This window comes from Falco rusticolus, chromosome 4 (assembly GCF_015220075.1).
Source record: "Falco rusticolus isolate bFalRus1 chromosome 4, bFalRus1.pri, whole genome shotgun sequence".
Taxonomy (NCBI): domain Eukaryota; kingdom Metazoa; phylum Chordata; class Aves; order Falconiformes; family Falconidae; genus Falco; species Falco rusticolus.
The window spans coordinates 97,590,191-97,612,544 of NC_051190.1; the positions used below are offsets into that span (position 1 = coordinate 97,590,191).

The following is a 22,354-nucleotide window of genomic DNA, read 5'->3' on the forward strand; positions in this document are numbered from 1 at the left end:
CATACAAAAAGAAAACAGACTGTGTTTACAGTCATGCATACATAGTGATACAAACTATAGCACATGAAGCGAATTAGAGCAAGTGTAGTCAGAGAAGTAGAAAATTCAGACAGCAGAAGAGGATTCTGACACAGCCAGAAATAAGTGATCCTATAAGCCTGGACAATCTTATTGAGATGTAAATATCTGCCTTTTCTATGAGAAGAAATAAGCAGAGCATTCCTGTACCACCTAGTACTTTGGGTCAAAAAATAGCAAAGTTTTCTGCAATCTGGTATCAGCCACAGAACTTCTGGACAGAATCAAAAGTGACAAGATAAGGGAAGATAAGAATTCCAGGGACTGCATCAGAGACAGACTTACCCATGGATACTTGTTCTGTTTCCTTTCATAAGACAGAAGGATAAATACTGGGAAAAATCCCATCAGCATATAACTTTAGAATGCTGTGTGTAAGAGTTTCGGCCAACTGAAAGAAGGATGTTGTAAAATTCAAAGAGGTAAATGAAAATGAAGGCTAATCAGAAACAGAAAAGGCCTATTAAAATTCTTTCAGTGCTCTAACCAAGTGCATAAATCTAAATACCAAAATATTCTACCCTCTCCTCTAGTAGAAACCATAGGATGCCAATGTTAAAAAAAGAGAAAGCCAAAGACAGTGCTAATGTATTGTACTACTACTCGGCATCCTATAAAACATTCAATGAGTTACACAAAGTACAAATGAGCCTGAACTTACACCTTCAGAAGCTACATAAGCCAGGCACACAGGTCATAAACATGTACATGCCTCTAAGGTGAAACAATATCCAACTATTTCAGATTAAAAATTAAAATTCCTCTTATCAGACCTATAGAGTGAGAAATTGTCCTGGATTCCAATACACGGAATGTAATTAGTCCGGTTTAAATTAACCATGTATACTACTATAAAGAATGCCATGGGACCTTGAATGATAATCAACTACAGTATCCCCCTCACATCTGGATATCCTAAGTATTACCAGACATACAAATAACACTTTCACACAGAACTTTAAAAAGAGTGCTTTTTGAAAAGCCATGTTATTCTTAATATGAAGTAAATTATTATAAACTAAATAATCGGTATTTGAGGCTTTGGTATTTCTCGTAAAATGTCTGAGAACATATTGGAACATTATTGAGTTTTGACTATTCAAAAATCACACTTTCTTTGACAAAATGTCTTCCTCCTTAGTGCTGCAGAAAATGCTTTACTGAGCTTAAAAAAAATAATCTTCCATCAGGGTTTAATGATGAACATACAATATTTAATTTCCATGAGAATTTGGTAGAGCCCGTATGACATCACAAACTGAACACAAAGTTCAAAAGACAGCTTAAGTGAGATTTAAAACATTTTTTTAATATCTAAATTACTCAGATAAATTAATCAATATTGGCTCGATTCTCTGTTCAGGAAACAACAAAGTACAGTAAAAGGGCTGTGCTGCAACAGAATTATGCCCACCAAATGCTGAATTTCTTTAAATTACACCATACTAACTCTAGTTAAACAATTGTTTAATTGTTGTTTAAATTGTATTAGAGTAGTTGTGATTAGTTGCATTCACCTTCTAGTCATTCAAACCTGTTTTTCTTACCACTTCATTGTAAACCCAATATATTGCTTCTTGACCAACAGCAACAGCCTGGCCAAGCAATTCTGACTCGCAAGCATCCCCGCTGACTGTTAATATCCATCAGGGACACTGTAATTTTTTCCAATCAAAAGGAGTGTAATCAGACTGAATTTCAGTCAAACCATATGCAAAATTCAAAAAGCTATACTTCAAAGCTTACTTTGCGACTAGATTAAGGCCCAGCAGCGGAGGAGGAGAGCCATCTCCCCGAGCCCACTCCCTTCCCATGTGGCAGGGCACAGCAGGGCATGCCAAGCAGCTGCGGGCGCTGGAGGCTTCCCCATCTCTCCTCTCTGGAAACTCTCCAGTTTTATTAAAACCCTAAAACAAGGGCCTGTCTGAGTGTGCAAACAGAGGGAACTTCCCCACATGGCGGGAAGGGTGAAGAGGCATTACCTTTCCCATGTATTTACTCCAAAGCATTTTGAGAACCCTGTCCTGTTTATGATCTCCATAGTGTACCTTAATGCTGATTAGCTTTTTCTTCTTGGGGGGATCTTAAGTTGTTTGGGTCTAATGAAATGTTCCATACCACCCAAGGACATTATCTATCAGACTGAAGCCAGAAAAAGATGGTCTAAAAAGAAGGGATGCAGGCTTGGTAACAACTTGAAAATAAGAGATTAACACTATGAAAGGATAGAAATTGTTCATGCAAGAGTCTCCCAGATTTTTAAAGACGTATAATTCAGGGAAAACACATACAACCACCTGTGCATTTACAGTGAGCATACCTAAACATGTCAGCAACCCAGAAATGAGTACTGTATTCAGAGTCTAAGAAGCATCTCTATTATAAGATTATTCTTTAGAGCAACAGAGTATTATGGATTACCTTAGTAACTAATTAAATTAATTAAAGGCACGCTTACAAGATTCAGATTAGGGGAAAGATGCATAAGAAGTTTTTCTCCAGCTAATTGAGATTATCTGAGTGCTGTCCTCTCTCAGCCAAGAGGTTCCGGCAGCTTTGCAAGACTCTGGGAAAGCAGACTCCACTGGGAATTGCTGCACAAGCACCTCCTTGTGGCGCTGAATCCTCAGAGCTGAAGCCATAGAAGGGATGCTATCTGAAAATCTCTTGGGATTTTGTTTCACCTTCTTTGAGGGAAACTCCCTGTAGAAATACTTGTGGGAATCTATAGAGGAGCAAATCTCCAGCAAGAAGTTCGACTTACAGAGGGACTGCAGAACTGCTACCCTAAATCAAACCTTTGTGCCATTCGTACTTCAAGCTCTAAATGTCTTTCCTCATATTGCATGATCAGAGATTGATAGAATGAGGACCTAATCTGGGAATTATCACAGTAAAAATAGACACATATATTCTAATACACAAACACACAGCTGTCAATTCAAGAGATGTGAACTCAGCACATCTCTGTATAAAACTCAGGATAATATCATTACTAATATACATGACAGAAACGCTCAGAGGCACATGACTTGAATTGTTGTTTAATTCAACAGGGGTTCCTCAGGCTTTGGTTCATTGGAAACTGGGTGGTAAACCTGCCTGCAGGTACACACTAATGCCATTGCTGTGGCCCAAACTGGCAGGGAAAGCAAATTATTGTAAAATAGTCCTACAATGAAATCAGTGAAAGCTATGGACCGTTGCCATAGCTCAAGTATTGCCATTCTAGCCTTAACATCTTTACTACACAGCCTAATACAATTTGAGAAATCCTTATACGTATCCCCACAGGGTATGTGACATGCAGATGACATCCTAAATGTCTTAGTTGCTCACAAATAATGGATGAACATCTTTTTGACACTTATGATATGCAAATTAGTGAAAATGAGGTTCTAGAAAGGCAATCAGAAGAAAAAAAGTGTGATAGAGGTAGAATTCAAATATACTTCTGACAAGTACTTACAGTAAAAGTCACAGAACAAAAGTTCACTCTCCACAGTGAGTGCAGAATTGCCTGTTAAAGCTGACACTCATTTTTCTCAGAGGAATTTTTCCTTATTACTAGATGGAATAAATAAAAAAAAAAGTCTACTCTTGTTTTGAAAGTTGAAACATTTTATTTGTGAGTTCCCAGCTGCAATCCCATGGTGATTGTGTGTCTGGTGGAAAGATATTGGCTAGTTCTATAAAAATTACAGTGATAATCACTTGACTTTACATTACATACTAGGTGATATATTGAGATGGCAGGCAGATTTTTTTTCCTCTGGGGAAAAAGAGAAATTAAAAATTTCTCAGTAAAGCAGGCAAAAATTGTACTATTTGCTTCCCAAATGAAAATTTCTTCCACTTCACAAGAAATACTTTAATCTAGGTGATTTACTGGACTCTAGTAAGATGCACTATATCTTCATAGAAGAGACAAAGTGATAACTGTAATTTCCATGCAGGGTGGCAGGAGAGGCTTGCAGAACCAAGAAATGGGACAAGATCACTCTCCTGATGTCACTGATAGGTTAGACAAATGCTGCTAAAAAAAGACTAATTCTATCTGAATAGCAGTATTGTCTAACCCAAGAGGAAGCAACCAGACCTTACTAACCAGAGTTAGTAAGAGGGCCAAAGGAGAAAAAAGCAAAACCAAAAAACCCAAACCCTGTTTCTTTGATTCAATAATTTTATTCAGTTTCTGTCCATTATATCAATGCCAGTGAGAGAACGTGCTTGAAAAAGGCTGGTTAACCTAGGCTTGAGAGAGCCAAAAGCATTAAAAGTTAAGAGGTGATTATAAAAAACAGAAAGATGACAGTAAATACTTCCTCTTTAAAGCTTTTAAATGATCCTCACATACAGTTACAAAAACTTAGCTCAAAGCCTATTTTTTTCTGGTTTTCACTCCTAATGATTTCTGTTTGCAGCAAAATAAAGTCTGCAAATAGGGCTGCTCATGGTGCTCCCATTAGTAAGTCTATACAAAGACATATTCCCCCCACAGAATGTCCTGTATCTTTATTTCTGTTTAATAAATGAATACAATAGGACTGTAGGCCAAAATCAGTGAAGAAAGTGTTGCAAGAAGTTTATATTGCCCTGCAGTCAATTTGCTGGTCAAAGTTGAAAATTACCATTTTAAAAAAACCAAACATTCAAAACAAACGTTCAACTTTGGCCAAAAAAAGCCTCCTCCACCCACTGGAGATAAAATTTAGTGAATAAATACTATTAAACTAAAACAACACATAAATATCCATTTCATCAAGGTAAGGTCATTTCGTACATCAACAAATTCTCTAACACATTTTATATTCTGAAATTGAGACATCTGTCGCCATCAGCTCACTGGAGTCAGAGGAAACACCTGGACAAAGATTAATTAGCCATATTGCTATGCCTTATCCTTATTTCCAGAGATAGATGCTATAAAGCCATCTATAGCATAAACACACAACTTCCCTTTGTACATTCCTCTTACATAAGCAATACCTGTGCCTGTCACAATGAAGTTAATGTAACCACAGATTGGAAAGATGGTCTGTAGAAGCACTGATTTGCAAGAGTGGAAAACAGTGCACATCATGATCCTTCTATTAAAATACTGTTCAGATACTAAAAAAAAGAACACTACTGCTCTAGGCTTCAAAATTCAGCACAAAAAGCTGATGTGGGCAGAAAACTTCTTAAACAGATATGATTATATTTCAATGTCTTTTGTGATTATGGCAATTTTGACAAGATAAACATCTCCTCTGAACAGGACTTTTTAAGGTTTAGAGAAATAATGTAAGATTTGTTAAATAATCTGTCAAATTATGTATGAACTCTGCTTTCAAAAGAAATCCCATGATCTCATTAAAATAATTACAGAAAATCTATGCCTGATATTACAAATAACAAGTACCAGTATCACTGGTATATAAAGGAGAGATCTATAAGTACAGGAACTTGCAAGATTCAATAGATGATAGCATAGCTTTGTTCTCTTAAGACAGTCAACAGAAATTTCCTGCACACTAGGTCAAATTTTGAACCAGTGTCTTCAAAACAGAAGGAAAGGAAACAACTCTGTAGCTATGCTAAAATTAAATAATCTAGCTATGTATATTGCAGCCTCATTTCTCTTTCCTTTTCTCACACTTAGTAGCCTCTTTTCTCTTACTGCTTTTGGGGAAAAGCAAAAGCCAATTTTACACAGTACAACAGTTACACACAAAGAGAAGCACGGGTGCGAGCAAAAATCAATAGGAAGTGTCATTAAAAAAATCTTTGCTGGAATTGTCTTTTCAGGAAGAGCATGAGAAAAGAAAGGAGTGAAACCTGAGATGAAGTCAAGAATGAGAGAAATTATTTATTTTAAACACCATAGCAATTTGAATTTTATATGTTCATACTTCTTTTAGGGAAAGATAGGACTGAGCAAAACTAGGAAGAAGGGGATGGTGTTTGTCTTTCCTGTTATGTAAATACAGCAGGCAGGAGAGAGGGCAGGAACAGCTCTGAAAGCTCTACAAAAGAGTTTTTGTAGAGTCCTTAACTCCTGCTGCCATTGATTACGGCCTTACTCTAGTAGCCAGCACTGCACTTAGAAAATTCAAGTGTCTTCTGCCTCACACTGGGCAAGTTACCCTCCTTTAATTGAAAACTCCTGCTTTTGGAGAATAAATGGCAAAGTAATCAATCGACACAAGGTGACAATGCAGGCAAAGCTTCTGATCAAGACAACAAGCTAAAAATCATAGTATTACCACAGAGGACGTTACAGATACAGAAGGTTTTCCACCTAAGCTACCTGAAAGACACAACATGCCACCATGTCAGAGCAGGACAAAACTGAAACTCCCACCTGCCATAACATCACCAGATTCTGGTCCTGCACGACTGCCCTGGATTAGCATTCTATATCACAATCACTCTGGCAGAAGTGGTCCCTACCGCTCAGTGAAAATGAGGAGTCAACAGTCTGTTTCAAGTACAAACCTATTTCAGGTACAAAATTGCATTTTATTTATCATAAAATCAAGCACTGTGTTTCTGAGCAGCTATTAAATGCTACAAGGTTAGTTCTTTCAGAAGGCATTCAGAAAACAGTTCCCATACTTCATAAAGCTGAAGTACCACACAAATATATAAATAACATGGGTTTTAAATAGCTGAACGGTTAACTGAAATAGGAGAAACCCAACAATCATTTTATAGGAGGTTTTAAGTGTAGAAGGCTATCTTCTGCAGAGAAGTTAACTGAAATTTAAAGACTTCTAATGTCACATATTTTGTTTTCAAAATCCTTTTATACCCTTTTTTACTTTAAGAGGAAAAAAACTGCCAAAAAATATCCAATGAATTAAAATAAAACACATGAACTTTAACATTTTTAGAAGCACACTCACCAGTCTCTTTAAAATTCTCAGCAAAAGTTTCAGTTGTCGTGTGTCTTTTTTCAACTTCAGTACTTCAGCAAAGCTGTCCATGTTTTCTGGAGACATATTCTCCCGAGTGTTCCCTCCATACAGCTGAACCAGCAATGATAAGCACTGTGAGGCACTCAAAAATATTTCAGTATCTTCACTGGGAAGCTAAAAATGAACAAAAAAATGAACAAATAAAAATAAAATTCCAATTTCAGAAAAATTGCATGTCACTGGGGATTTGGAAGAGTATTAACATTTCCATTGTGTCAGGAAAGAATAATTTCTAGTTGATTGACTCAAAATTCCATTAAACTAAGCTTAATAAATGAAGTGATGACAATACAATTAAAATATATCTATTCTTAAGCAGCAGTATAACAATGTCTCCACTATGATTCTATCAAATAGCCTACCTATAGCCACATTACAAAAGCACCGAAAATGTTGCTCCCAGTTCTGTTATTTTAAGACAGTATATTTTGCTTTAAATAGAAGTAGTAATAGCAGAAAGTATCATTATAGTCATGATGTCTAATCTTCTACATAATGCACACCATAAAACTTCATCTAATTATTTCTAAATCAAGTCTATGGCTTCTGGTTGAGGCAGGGTACAGGCTACCTAGCTATTTAATCGATTTTCAAGTCACATTAGGAGGGAATGGTTTGCAGATTTAAAATATTTTCCTGAATTCCAGCTTTTCTGCACTCCTTTGAAGAGCAGACACTGGAGTAGGCCCTAGCAATGGGATGGAAAAACTTTTTCCTGGGAGGAAAAATTATGGAAAAGATTTGGGGGCATGGCTAATTATCATCTTTAAGGAGCTTCTGATAGTATGAAACCACTAAAAAAAAATTCTATCTTTCTTGAAAGTACAATCTGGAAATAACAAGTAGGGATACTATTTTATGCTCGAATTTAGCACTGTTGGAATGACAACAGGAATGCAATGCCTAGTTTTAGCACAGACGGTTCACAAAAGCTAGTGAAAAAAATCACAGAGGTTTCTTGGGAACAGGCAAGAGGGTGACAAATTGGAAAACATAACAACAAAGGACTGAAGGAATTCAATGTCTATAGCTTATCAAAGGGAGGGTTAAAGGGCACTTGATCATATGTTTTTGGTTACATGTGAGAAAACGCAGGCTGAGGATAGGTTAATTCCTTTACCTGAATAGGAATGTTAAGAGATGAATGCTCAAAACTTTAGATAAAGCAATTGAGATTAGAAGGAAGATAATACTTTGATTTCCTTCCCCCACCCACCCACCCCGCCTTTTTTTTTTTTTTGTAGGAAGAGTGGTTAACCACTGAAACAACTTTCTTAGAACTGAGACAGATTCTCCATCACAGGCAATTGATCTATCACAAAAATTTTTTTTTCTAAAAAAAAATAACAAACCCTTTCAGTATAACGAGGAATTAATTTAGCAAAGTCCTATGTCTTGTGTTATGTAAGGTCCTAGACTAAACTATTACAAATAGCCTTTTCTCACCTTATAATACATGAACGGCACAAAATATACCAGCGGTGGTCTTAAACAGTAAGGTACAGAAGTTCAAAACCACCTCATGACTCCTACTTGGCTTTTTAATTCAAAAAGTACTATTTAAATAAAAAGAAGCTAGATTAAAGAACAGTTAACAGACTATCCTTACGGACAATAAAAGGGAACAATTTAAATAATCTGCCCAACCATTTATACAACAAGTCCTACCATTTCAATAATGATTACTTATTTAATCTGCAGTGTGAGCTTCACAAGTTTTTTTCATTTTAAGGAAAACCCATACAGTTAAAGTAATCTGTGAACATATCAACAGACATATACTCCTCAAATATTCAAGCAGCAATTCTCCAAGGATCTGTATGCAAATACAATCCTGTTTTCCATTAACTTCATAGATCTGGCTGTTTAAAACAGACTGAACTGACATGTAAGCTCTGAATACATAGCCCCAAGACATATCACATTTTATTTGACCTAATGCTATGCAAGTGACAGGACCACAGCAGCTATTTCTTCCACAGTTCTGCTGCATGGTTTTTCTTCATTCCAGTTTAAATGCCACCTATTTGATTGTTTCCTTTCCAACATCCCAAATTATCTAATAACATCATCAACATAAATAGCAAGGCTAAAAAGGAGGAAAAGCTACAAACAGTAACAAGCTTTATTGCTCCATTTATACCTTCAATCTTTATCAAGTCAAAAAATATTTTCCACTGATCTCACTGGGGGCTTTGAGCTGACTTGTATTTCCTTCACTGAAAAAAATATGCTATTAGATAAAGGAAGGAAAAATTAAACTAACATATCTTTGTCATCCCTTTCTAAAGCAGCACTCCAACTTATAGTTTGTTACTAGATCAGCGTAAACAGGTATATCAACCACTCTCTAAAGAAAACCGCAGAAGAAACCACAGTACATGAACTTTATTTAATTTTCAAATGTTGTTTGTTGGCTAACCAAAAAAAAAAAAATAAAATTTCAGTGAACATTTGGACAGGTATGTCCCTGCCCTGTTATTGCAGTGGATGCTAGTTCCCTGGGCTCCATAAGCATAAAACCCCATGTGCAATCAGTAACCACAACAGCCATACTTTGAAGCGAGCCTGCTCCCAAGGTCTTTTTCTGAGCTATTCACTGAGTATCAGAGGAGTGGAACGGCGTCAGTCTCTGTAGAGGACTGCCCCTACAAGAACCTTGCATGAAGAAATACACAAAGCAGCATGTCCTTCACAGTTCTTCCCGACACCAGGAGGGTATGTGACTTTCAAGGAAGCAAATGAGCAAGTCCAGCTTGTTAAGTGTTATTCCCAAGGTAGGCTGTCTTCAGATGGAGTCCCCAGTTAGCAAGACTGGAACATTTTGCCCAAGGCGAGGAGGAGCTGTGTTTGGGCCAGTGGTTTTGTTTATCTCCTCCTGGCATGCTCAACCTTTTCTTTATCACTGTTGCTGCTGTTCTTTGTCCCCCAACAAGAGAAAGGAAGACCCTGGAACCCTCCATGCAATATGTCTTAGCATCAGATAGGCTTGCTCTTCACAGCATATCAGACTTCCAGTGACCACCCTGAAACCTAGCCACCAGTATCACCCCAGGGTTCACAGTACTTGCCAGTCATAACGTCATCCTATTAGGTCACAAATGCCAATGAAGTCCTTCATCCCCTATTGTCCTTCAGGCTCTTCTGCTCCTCTGCTTCACCAGAGTTCCTTTGAGCTTCAGTGTTACCTAGGGTTTGGGGAGCAAGCTGCTGTCATCCTGGAAAATTGCAGGATGAAACAACAGCATAGCTCTTGGATGAACAGGAAAACAATCTGGGAATAGGAAAGGCCATATTTACTCGGGAGAGGATGAGAATCACTGGCCTGCAGTCTAATCCATCAATAATGAATGTGGAAGAGGAACTCTCAGCAATGTCCCTATTTAAGTACGTCCACATCAGCATTGTCCTCTATAACTCTCACCATTCTGCTGTTCCATTACTGACAAGTAGTGATTTAGATGTCAAAAGCCATAAGCTGGTAACCTGACATCTAACATCAGCTGCCAGTGTTAGTACTGATTATAAAGAATAGGGGATCTGAGGAAAATTATTGGTATGAACAAAAGCAGTGACTGAAAATATGATAAATATCTGTAAACATAGAAAGCCAAGGGATGAAAATTCAGCTTTCAAGTAAATATTTTCTCATATCTAATAAAACCAGCAAAGCTAAAAACATGTTGCTAGACAATGAATATAGACGGTTGGCTCATCACTTAGCTGGAACAGCATTCTGATTATTTTTCTAATCATAACAATTCCATTTGATATGAAAAAGTGTATTTCTAGTCTTTGAGACGCATTTATAGTTTTTCATGACAGCAGCTACTTAAATTTTTGCTCTTTCAGGCAGAAGAAATCCATGAAAAACTAAAGTTAACTCTTTAAGAAAATATCAGCCCCTTAATATTTCATAATTACATGAAAAAACTCTAGTGGCCTTGCCTTTCTTTTTGCTTTATCCATCTTAGAAGGGATTATGGATTCAGCCCTTCAGCAAGGTAGAAACATTAGTACTCCTCCTTGCAGCTGTTAATATTCTGGGCTAGCATATAGCTTGAAGAAAATCCAGTACCATAAAATAAATTACTGAACAGCTAAAGTCATAATTTTTGCCATTCTCTAACTCAAAACTGTAGATTTATTTTTCACTTCAAAATTTTACATAATGCCTCATGACAAGACTTCTGTGCAATGAAGATTGTGTATTACTTTTAATTTTTATGGCCATGTTAAAACTTCCTGTAAGAAGGCTCGTAACATAAACTTCTACTACTTGTCCTTTCTAGATGGAACCTGCTCTGTGTATTTTAAGGTTAATGTGGTGAAGAGCGGGAAGTTTCTTGTTATTACACATCTATATTTCTGCAGTCTGTTGTCAAAAATGCCTTCATTTTGAACTGAGTCGCAGCATGTTCATGAATTGCAAACCACTGCAAGAAACACGTGATCATTTGAGCTGAAGTGGCAGTTTTCACAGCACTGGAGTTGTTACAGCATCTAATTTTAGAGCTCCAGTGAAACTGCCTGGCTTACCCGGAGGGGACACTATTTCAGTGCATTAATGAGGTTATACACAAAGAGAGTTTATTACGGTAAGAGATAGTTGTTCATTAGATCAGTAATGTGATTACAGAATGTGCTGTAAAGGAAGCACCAGTGGGAACTATAGGGAAGATGATTTTGCAAACATTAAACGGAATGTAAAAGCAAAATTTCATTATTAAATCTGCTAACTTTACTATGCCCTTTTTATTAGTAAATATGTACATTTTTAAATGAAAAAATAAAATATATTTTGGCTTAGGGCAAAATTGTTGTCCTTCTACCCAAGGGAAAATATTTTTTAAAACAATGTATTTTCAGTTCATTTTAATCTAGCCAATTTTTAAAGAAACTAAATCCCCATTCTGAAATTCTGTGCTTGTGACAATATATTCTTACTTCCTCTGGTGCCTTTTTGTTTGGGTTTTTTTTTTTTTGTGATTTTGTTTGGGGTTTGGTTTTTAGGGTAGCTCTGTAGAAAAGAATTCTTCAAATATGACTCACAGATAAAGTTGCAAATACAGTAACAGCAATACATTATAGGACATAAATGTATGTCTTTTCATTCTGACCACAGAAGCATCTGTATTCCTAAGAAATGTGAACTAAAATCCTACAGTCCACAGGGTTATCACTCTTCTGCAGTCATTTTCATCATTCATCAGCAAATACCTTCACGTGCTCTGAAACCGAAGTCAGGGCACAGCCTCAGAGCCAGCGCAACGTAGAGACCAAAAGGACCTAGAAGAGATCATCTCATTCATCCATGTGCACTGAGGCTTCATATTCGTCCTCTTCATGATTGCACATGATTAACTGGTCTTTCAACAGTGATATACAGAGCACAGAAATCAACTGCAAATGTCACTAGTAATACTATAATGAAGGAGCCTACCACCAGAAGGCAAGAAAACTTCTCCCTCGGCAGTCTGGCAGGCTGCAGAAAAGACTGGAAGATCTACACCTAGGATCTAAATCTAGGATCTAAAGAGAAATGAAACTCCTTTTCATAGTACTGGCAAGATTTCTGTAAATTTCTGAAAAGCTTCTGAAAATCCACACTGAAGTGACTTCAAAAGTAAGTAAAAAAAAAAAATTTTCTTTTTTAGTATAATGGTATGTCAAAAAGTAGAAGGTATTTTAAATCTTCCATAATTGCTGCAAGTTCCAGTATAATAATCAAATTACATTTATGTTCAAGTGGAGAAACATTACACAAAAAAGCTAAATGTAATTAACTTCTAAACACAAAGCTGCCAAGCAGAAGACTAAATGCTCAATTTGCTTTCCTCTTATTGATCAATTAAGGGCAGACTGATCATGGGATTAAACATTCAATTCTCCATATTTGCAGAGTTTTCTGCATGACAGAATTTGTAATTATTTCTTCTTTCACATTTTAAAAAACTCTGAAGTTTCATTTACATGCAGTCTATGTTTCCTACACTTGTTTTGCTATGCCCTAAGTGGTAGACTAAATCACAATTCTAGAAGGGAAAAATATATTCTAAGGTTTTTATATTTTCAAGTTTAACACACATTGACTTTTGAGGGATTATTAAGACAGATAAACATGTAGAACTTGAGAAAAATAAATAAATAGACAAATTAATGGGGCATGGAACAATCATCTACTTGAGGGGTAGACATATCAATGAGGGAAAGCAATTATTCAAAGTAACATAAGAAACTACAACTATGGTAAAATAGGTAGAAATAGCAAACCATATATATATAAAATATAATTTTAAGCCAATATCTTAAAGTGATGGTGAGTTCAGGATTTAAGACCTCCATTATCTCCAAAAAAGTAAAGTTTACAAATAACGGAATGCCTTAAAACAGTAAGAAAGGGTTATGTAGCCGCACAGCTCAACGAACTCAGAGAACTACTGCTGGCAGCTCTGCAGAACTTACGCTTAGGTGAGCCTGAGTCTTTTTGAGGGGTAGGGAGCATATACATCTTAAGAGACCCATTAAACTTCACAAAGAATCTAGTCATATTTAAAGAGACTGGGGCATAAAAGATTTAAAACGAGTAGATCCTAAATGTTGAAATTATTCTGTTGTTTGAACTCTTCCAGCCTAAAAATAGGAAATGTTTAATACAGCAATGGGTAAGGATATAACATTTAACAAACCCAGTGGAAGTAAATTTCATATATCCAACCGAGCAAATGTATATAAAGAACAACACATACACATTACAAGAGAAAAATCCCCACCCTTGCAAAATCTTTAACAAAATTCAAAACCAAAACCAAGCAAAAAAAAAAGCAGCAGCACTAACAGTCTTCATTCTTTACTCGTATGTTAAAATCAGCAGATTTTAAATAAGCATTTTAAACATACCAGAATCTGCAGAAATACAGAACAAAGCAAAAACTAGTGGTAATTTGCAGCCATGCTTCTGAAATACAAGGGCAAGTCAAAATCTAATTAGTACATGCTAACTATACAATTATCCTATCCTTTAATTAAAAACTTATAAAGACTTCCAGGTGGTATAGGCTGAGAAAAGCTTGGCCTCTAATTTTCTGTTCTTTAGAGAGTTAATGGAATCTAAATTTATGACTACTTCCCATTTAAGGCAATATTTGCATCTCTTTATGTCTTACTATTTATCATGTACACACATTTAAAAAAATAATAGAAAATAAACTAAAAGACTTTATAAAGATGAAAGATTATATAGTTGAAATTCAGTCACTTGTCATTCAGTGAACATTTCCAAAAAACCTTCGCTAATAGCTGGTTAAAATAAATACATCAAAAGATTATTTAGCCACAATCATAATGCCAAAAATTAATAAAAGAGGAATCAGACTCTTCCCCAATATAGATGATGACTGACAGTGCTAAAGAGAGCAAAAGGGCCACAATGTTCATATCACAATACATCTGGAAGCTTATATTTAAATGAAACACAAAAAAACAATTGGGTCTGGAAGAGAACACAGAAAATCTGAAATGCCTTTAAGTGAAATAACCTGGAAAAGATAGTGTGATATGCCACAGGGAAATTTTCACATAACATTTAAATGGCTTTATGTTAAATAAAAGGCTGAGGCTGCCTCTAAAAACCCCATCCAGCTCAAGAAGCATTCCTCTGCTACAACCTACTACACGCAGAGCCAATACAAATCTCTCGTGCAGTGTGATGAAGGCTGAGCTGATGGGATGCATCAGGGCCACAACACAGCCCTCTGTGGAGATTTCAGTGCAGCGCTGTGACACCTAGTAAACCCTGAAAAAGACTGACTTTAAACAGACAGACTTCAAAGATGTTTACAGATCACCAGGGACCATTCCCACTCATGAATCCCTCAGGATCATTTTAAAATAACACTAAACACCTGAGAAAAACTCAGAAGGCTCAAACCCAAGAAAATAATATTAAAAAGGAATCTCTCATTGCAAACTAATTTTATGTTTACTGACTTTTCTAATGGTAGCAGTGCTTATTTCAAATTTTTAACACCATCCTTTCCCTATGCAGTGATCAGTAGTTCATTCCAAAGGGCTGAAATTTGGCTATAAGTATGTATTCAAACTGAGAATTTGCAGCCTGCCCCTCGTGCCACTTCTATGGTTGGAACAGACTTACTCTGATGTCACCGGTAACCTGCAAGTCACTGTGACCTGTAATTTCTTTAAAAACTGTTAAAAGTCCTTCCTTTGTACTAGGTGGGAGTTTATAAACAATGAAAAACTAGCAAAGAGAACAGAGCTCTAAGACATTGCATTCAGCTGACTAATTCCAACTTCAGCAACAGTCCAAACAGCTTACAAACAAGCCAATTCTCACCAGTTGAATAAGCAGGCTAATTAGGTCCATCAGGGGTTTATTGATGAGCAGAAGGTCTTCAGCAGCCTGTGTGCCCCCTCTTGTGCCAGATTTCTGTGCCTTAATATGATGAGGAAAAAAAAAAAGCAATCTTGGGTGCCTGTTTTCTTATAAGAAACAAATTAGGTCCGTTAGGTGGTCAAAGTCTGAATGGAAGTTTGAAGGAGACTTAAGACACTTTTCTAGTTAAGTATTCCTGGGCTCCCAATGAGCAGTTACGCTCCCTCTGTAACAATAACCACAAAGCAAAGGCGACTCATGCAGTCATACCCACTCTGCACACGCTGGATATACTGACCTACACGACATTTCTTCAGCAAAATGCTCTACACTCTGTAAGGAAAACATCTTTCTAAAGCCATAAACGTTTTACATATTTGTATCCTCTTTCAACATTTTAACATTAAAGTTCAACTATATTTTTTTCCTTTATCAGGAACGATTTAAAATGCAACTCAAAACAAGAAAATCAAGATGACTGAAAAGTTAGGATTCTCAGCAATCATGTCCAGTTTTGCCTTTTTGATTCACACTGTATCCTGAAAGATGCATAACACAGTAATTTCAATTGGTTTTGAAATAGAAATAATAAAATCTTCAAGCGACCAAAGTCTGTGATAAGATCTGCTACTACTTGCAGTTCTGACCATTGTCACCGCCCCTCATCGAAACACACTGCCATCCTAGGCAGTGCTATTTATGATCCATCCCTGTGCCAGGACACCAGGAAAGCTCTGCTTGCAAGATTTTTCATTTAACTTCATTGTCTTGCACCAGCTTTGGACTATGACCCTCCATGGGTCCAAGCTGCTAGAGGAAAATGTAAACACTTTGTCTAAAGAACACATTTAAAAATAATTTTGTGTTGTGTTTCATTTAAAGCTCAATCCTAAAACTATCATCCAAGTGTAACACCTGAGGATTTTCATTTGATTAAGTGAACACAGAAGCTGAAACTCCACTGTTGATACTGATTAGTTGAAAGGATAATGCCTTTCTTCTGGAAAGATTTTTGAAATAAAAGAGATTTGAAAAGCTGTTTCTCCAGGTAATAAGACACATTTGTATGTCCCTCACTGAGATTCACCACAATGACCTGGAACGCTGAAGTCCAAGAAGAGCAAAAAGACATAGTTCTGGTTAGTGCTTGGATGAGCAGACAGGCATCCTCCATCAGGGATGTTTGACTACTTTCTCTAACTTTTATATATTTAATGGTTTCGGAAAAAGAATGAACAGTATCACTAAAGGAATTATACTTTATATATGTATATAAATAATACACGCTACCCTGTGCTTAAACCTACATTAAATCACTAAATAGAGTTCACGTCTCAAATCAAGATTGCCAATTACTTTCAACTACTGTGGATCACCTGTAGAACATGACATGATGAAACTGCTCCAAAACACACATGCAAATTAATCTGAACCTTTGCACCATTTCCATTAAAACACAAGTACTTGGACGACAGAGAGCAAACCCTTGAATGAAGCTGGATAGTTATCAGCAACATTCAGCATAAAGTACTGAAATGCAAAGGGAAAGTGGTGTCATGTTTTGCTTATGCAGTTGGATAAGGTAATCACCTTATATATAAAAAGTTAAATAAAAAGGATTCAAGTGGAGCTAGTACCATCTGTAAAAGTCAATTTAAGCCTCAAAAATGAGAAAACTTGATCCTCTTCTTCTAGTTCTATTTTAGAAGGTATCTTATTCAGAAGATCCCTATAAAAACAGTCCAAGAATATTTGTTATCACTATAGTGATGCATTTAGTGAGACAGGGTAGTGGAATATCATGTATATGCATGCTAAATAGTAGTTACCATCTAATGGTCATCATTCAATAGGGCATGTGACCTGAGGCAGCTGTAGAATCCACAGGGACCCCCAGATGAGCATGGTCAAGACAAGTATGCCAAGGCAAGTAACATCACTGTAAAATTAGTTTTACAGGTGTACAGGACAAAGCTATCTTAAAAAATCAGTTTTCCAGCTGCCTTTTGTTACCCATTAGCCTTCCAGAGCAAAGATGATTACTGTGACTAGCGTTGGACAAAACTGGAGCTGGAGTTTCATTGCATCAATCAACTGATGCATTCAAGCAAAGCCAGAACAGAATTTGGCTTTGAATGTATTTAATTTTGTATCTAAATAAAAATCACCAGTTTCACCAACATTACTAATCTACGTGCAAGATCCCCTTTCCTCATGTGTCCTCCAGTATAACTGGCCTTACTACTGCTGCATGGAGCATTAAGTACAGAACATATCTCTCTGTGGTTACATGAGGTGATGCCAATAATATGACAATCAACAATTAGCCTACAAAATTTGACTTACAAAGTGATTCTTAGATGAGAGGCCCATTACAGAGCCTATTAAGAGAAGACTCAAAAAAGACACAGTATTGTACCATCAGATCTAAATTAAGTTTCTTCCAACATTTTTTTAAAAAACCCAAAATCCTCTCAATTAATTATCTAGTTGATAACATAACTGATCATGTAAATTTGTGTAGGGAAAAAAAAAAGTGCTTAATTTCAAACACCTACTTCATACATTAAACGTCCTTAAAACAAACAAACAAAAAACTCCAAACCAAAGCAAAAAAGCAACCAACCCACAGAGAAGGACCTTTTCATAATAAAGCAGCCATGTCCTGAAAGACAATACAACCTGCTGCAATCTTCTGAATCTCTGTCCTCTAGGTATGCTAGACCTAATAGGCTTCCCTGTACTTCAGCAGATAATCCCAAGACCATCAAAAATCTAACATGAAGAGTATGTGGTGTTGTTTGCAGCCTAAATACAGATGTTACTTCCACTTGACTAGCTTAGAAATTTGGCAGATCATTTAAAAACAAAGCAAATATTGCTAGTTTAACATCAAGTTTTAAAAAAGATGAATGCTTCTTCTTGTTTTGTTTTTAAGAGAACTATGTTCAATTTTTTTAATAATATCTTTTTTTACTCCATTTTTGAGAAGGAAGATGTCCCTCGATGGGGGCTATGATTTGCAGTGGTTCAAACAAACTGGGAAGACAAACCAAGCAGCGTAAGAGAGGAAATACTTCTATCAGTGCATATATAAAGATTACATATGCCCTTCAAGTACAGTAATCACAAGTGATTTATAATAAAAATATGTTTTTTACGGAGTAATCTTTTTCTTTTAAAATTAATGGAAGAAAAATGTTTCAAACTATCACTGAGCAAACATTGAATTAAGCTACTTCTAGAGTACAGAAACAAAACAGTCAACTAGGATCTGTGTTTCCAGCACAAAGTGAGGCTAGTATAGATATTCTAGCCAGGAACTACACGAAACAGTGAGATGAAGTTGAAAAAGATGTGCTTTTCTCTTTCCACCACACTAACAATGCAATAAAATCAAAACAGTGTTGATTTTGTTATTAGGATAACATGAAGTCATCTAAAAATTGTTTAAGATGGTGATGCACCCAGGAAATAAATTCCATACCTGTAAAGTCTGGCGCACAACATTTGCTGTATACATCAGCATGCAGTGCAAAATGTCAAGCAAGGACAGAAGCAGTGCATTTGCTGTCTTGGTGCTGCTTTTATCATCTGTCTCCAAGTACAGAGTCCCAGTTTCTATTAGGAGATTACAGATATGATGAGCCAGTCCTACACAGAAAGTGAGACACAAAAAAAGAAATTGACTATCAGGTAAAGAACAATGTGGAAGGTAGCCTAGTTAAAAATAATAGATTAGAATAAAAACAAATTTCACATACATTATGAATATTTATTAAGTTTCCTCTTTTTCACCATTATGATAATTACCTCCTCTCCTATTCTGTTTGGAGAAGCTCACAGAGTTAAATTGATACAATCAAATTGCTAACTGCATGAAAAATTATGTAACGTTCATTAAATAAAGACACACTTTTCTGTCGCATGCTGGTACACACATCTCCTTCACAACACTCCTGATCACAAGAATTAAGCCATTTCTCCAGGCTGTTTCAAAATGACACATCAAGGTCAAAGCCTAAAGTTTCTTTCTTAACTGGCCCTTCAATTACAACCTTCCCTATATGCTTTAATTGTAGAATTGAAAGTGTTATGCTTAACATATTCAGAAGAGCATTATAAATTAAATACTGAATACTAATCTTAAAATGTTATTAAGTTTTGTTTGACCAATGGCAGTAAAAAGTTTCCTGAAAATACCTTGTTGTTAAGAACCTTTCAAGCTCCTTTGGAATTTACCAACATCAGCTCCTGTAGCTTGCTTAACCCGCAAATCAATTGACATATCAGAAAAAAATTTAACCCATTTTAGGGCAACATCAATTCAATTCAGAATCTTTCTTACTTTCAAAGTGACTGAGTTTATTATATTTGATCTTAATGTTTTTCTTTCAGAGTTTCATAAGGAATTAAAGATACTTTGTTTCTCATCAAGAACATATTTATGTTTGTAAACCATCTTCTTTTAAACTGGCAATTAGCCATACTGTGACTTGGGTGCACATATGTAGTAACACTGCAGTACATTAGTATATTAGCTTCTAGACCCTATGAGTGTCAAAGATGACTGAAGCATTTCACTAGTTTCACCGAAGTAAAAAGCTTGCTTTTAGAAGTTCTTTTAAAAAGCTATTGTGTATATTTCTACAAACATCAGTACAAGATTAAAGCGAGACACTGCAGAACACAATACATAATTACACCATTCAGCTTTTGAGAGTAGTCAACTCCGTGGACTGTTGAAACATTTTGGCTTTCAAAGATGCCCCATCAGTTAACTAAACTTAAGAATAAGGGTCCCCTATTCACGACCCTTAATACTTTCCTCAAGAAATTAAATACAAAACCATCCATTTTGAATACAGTTATGGGTCAGGGTCATTATGACTTGCAATCATCTTATATCTCTGTGTTTTTATGGCTACTAGCATTATTCTTTCACAACAGTTTAATTGATGGACTACAGCTCAGGCTAAGCTTTGAATTTCCTGGAGTTTTGTCTGCATAAACCAAACTCAAAATTATATCAATCTAATCTCACACACTTAATTTCCTTCTCCTTTTTTTAAAGTACCATTTCTGCTGCAGCTCTGAACACTTCATACAAAAATGAGATAGCATGCAGAGACACATTTAAGTGATGTCACCAATACCCAACAAGAAATAAAAAACCCAGACATGATTGTATGCCTACCCAATACAAAACTTGTGGCTATTCTATGCCTTTTTTCACCAGGCTAAATTAGAATAAACCTAAGAAAACAATCCAGTAGGAGCTGGCCCCTATCAAAGTGATGCCTGCAAAACTGCCTACAGGATTATGTCCCAAGTACACTCTGTGTCCCCCGTATATGACCACAAAACCCACAGCCACATCAAAATGAATGAGTCACCCTAGTATTTCTAGATGGCTTACATACAACCCTTAAGACAGTGACTTGGAGATGAAGGCCTCTTCCAAATGAAGGCATTGTATGGGTCATCATCAATAATTTTTTAAGGCAGCAGTCCTTTCTGCATGTATAGCACGAAGTAAGGAATGGCTAGTAGTGAACAAAACAACAGGATCCATGACTGATCCGCAATCCTTTCCCCAACTTTGAAAAGAACAACTTGTTTATTCCCTTGACGTACCAGCCTGAGTCTCACAAACTGCCTCATTTCTGCCTTTTGGTGGACTGGGAGGTGAACCGAACACTCAACTTTCTCCCCAGCCATTGAGACATGAATAATATAATCACCTAGTTTTTATTCTCTTGAAGTATTTCCATCCTAAGAGTATGCATATTAGCAACCCTGCCTCCAAACACCTGAAATACATCAGAGCATTCACATTTACTTAGTGAATTAAAGCATCAGTGGATTTTGCATAGGTAGGTACATGCTCACATAAAGTTCTAAGTAGAGAGATATGCTCGTTCGATTTGGAAATCTTGGGGGGAAAACCCCCAAACTTTACCTGGACTTACAATACCTTTGGAACACATCAAAACTTTATAATAAAGACATCTAAGGTACACTAGTGCAAAATGTTCCTTCACGCACTGCACGATTCATACAGAAACTTGATGAACACTTGGTTCCACAGATAAAAAAATAAACCAGACAGACCTCTTGGCCAAGTAAATAAAGTTCCAGACACACTCTTTAAAATACTTCATTGTATCACAACAAAATAAAAATCGGAGGCCACAATTGCAGGCATGTAAATATACTCCCTGCTTACACCACAAGACAAAATACACATTCTTTGTCCTCAGAAGAGAAAGTTCAGAAGCTAGTATAATTTACGGTGAACATGACAAAATTCAATAGACGTTTAACAGCCTTGGCCACTGGCACCGTGACCAGTATACTCAGAAGGTAGCTATAAAAATTGACCAGTATGTCTCAGCATTCCAAAAACTGAATCCCAAAACAGACAGCCTGAAAAAAGAGGATGCAATTCTAAAAAAACAGGAAATTGTATTCATAATTCAGTAAATCATAATACAAAAATTGCATTTGGATCTCTAAATTTCAGATACATTGAAGATTTTCTCCCAAATCTTACAACCACCTCAAGAACCACATTCATCTTACTTTCCAAGACAGCCTAAACCAATATTTATCTTTTAAAACTTCAGATAGGGTACTTCTGAGTCACACTTAACAGACATAAATTTCTTATGCAGCAATTCTCAACTCTTCATTGGAAAGTAAAACAGACCCTGATTCAAAATGTACACCCCATGCGCTCCTGAACTTTGAAAGCGGTGGTCCGGAATCTAGATTCTGTTTCATAGAGAAGGCTAAACCCATTTAAATTGAGGAAGATTGTTCTTCTGAGAAAACTACATATTTTTAAGTATTCTGGTACTTTTGGGTATATTGGTAATAGTAGACTTTCTCAAGAGGAAAGTGTTAGTGGCAGTTT

At 36.3% G+C, this 22,354-nt stretch overlaps 1 protein-coding gene across 3 annotated transcripts in view; it reads right to left on the reverse strand.

The window, feature by feature from the left end:
• ULK4 (unc-51 like kinase 4) overlaps positions 1 to 22,354 on the reverse strand; it is a 249,764-nt gene that overhangs the window by 49,593 nt on the left and 177,817 nt on the right. For all 3 annotated transcript variants that reach the window (XM_037383381.1, XM_037383380.1, XM_037383379.1), the window contains exons 33-35: positions 18,923 to 19,089; positions 15,397 to 15,495; positions 6,969 to 7,154 (exon numbers count right to left, since the gene is read on the reverse strand). In XM_037383381.1, the coding sequence (XP_037239278.1) occupies positions 6,969 to 7,154; positions 15,397 to 15,495; positions 18,923 to 19,089 (452 nt within the window). The remainder of the gene's footprint in view (positions 1 to 6,968; positions 7,155 to 15,396; positions 15,496 to 18,922; positions 19,090 to 22,354) is intronic.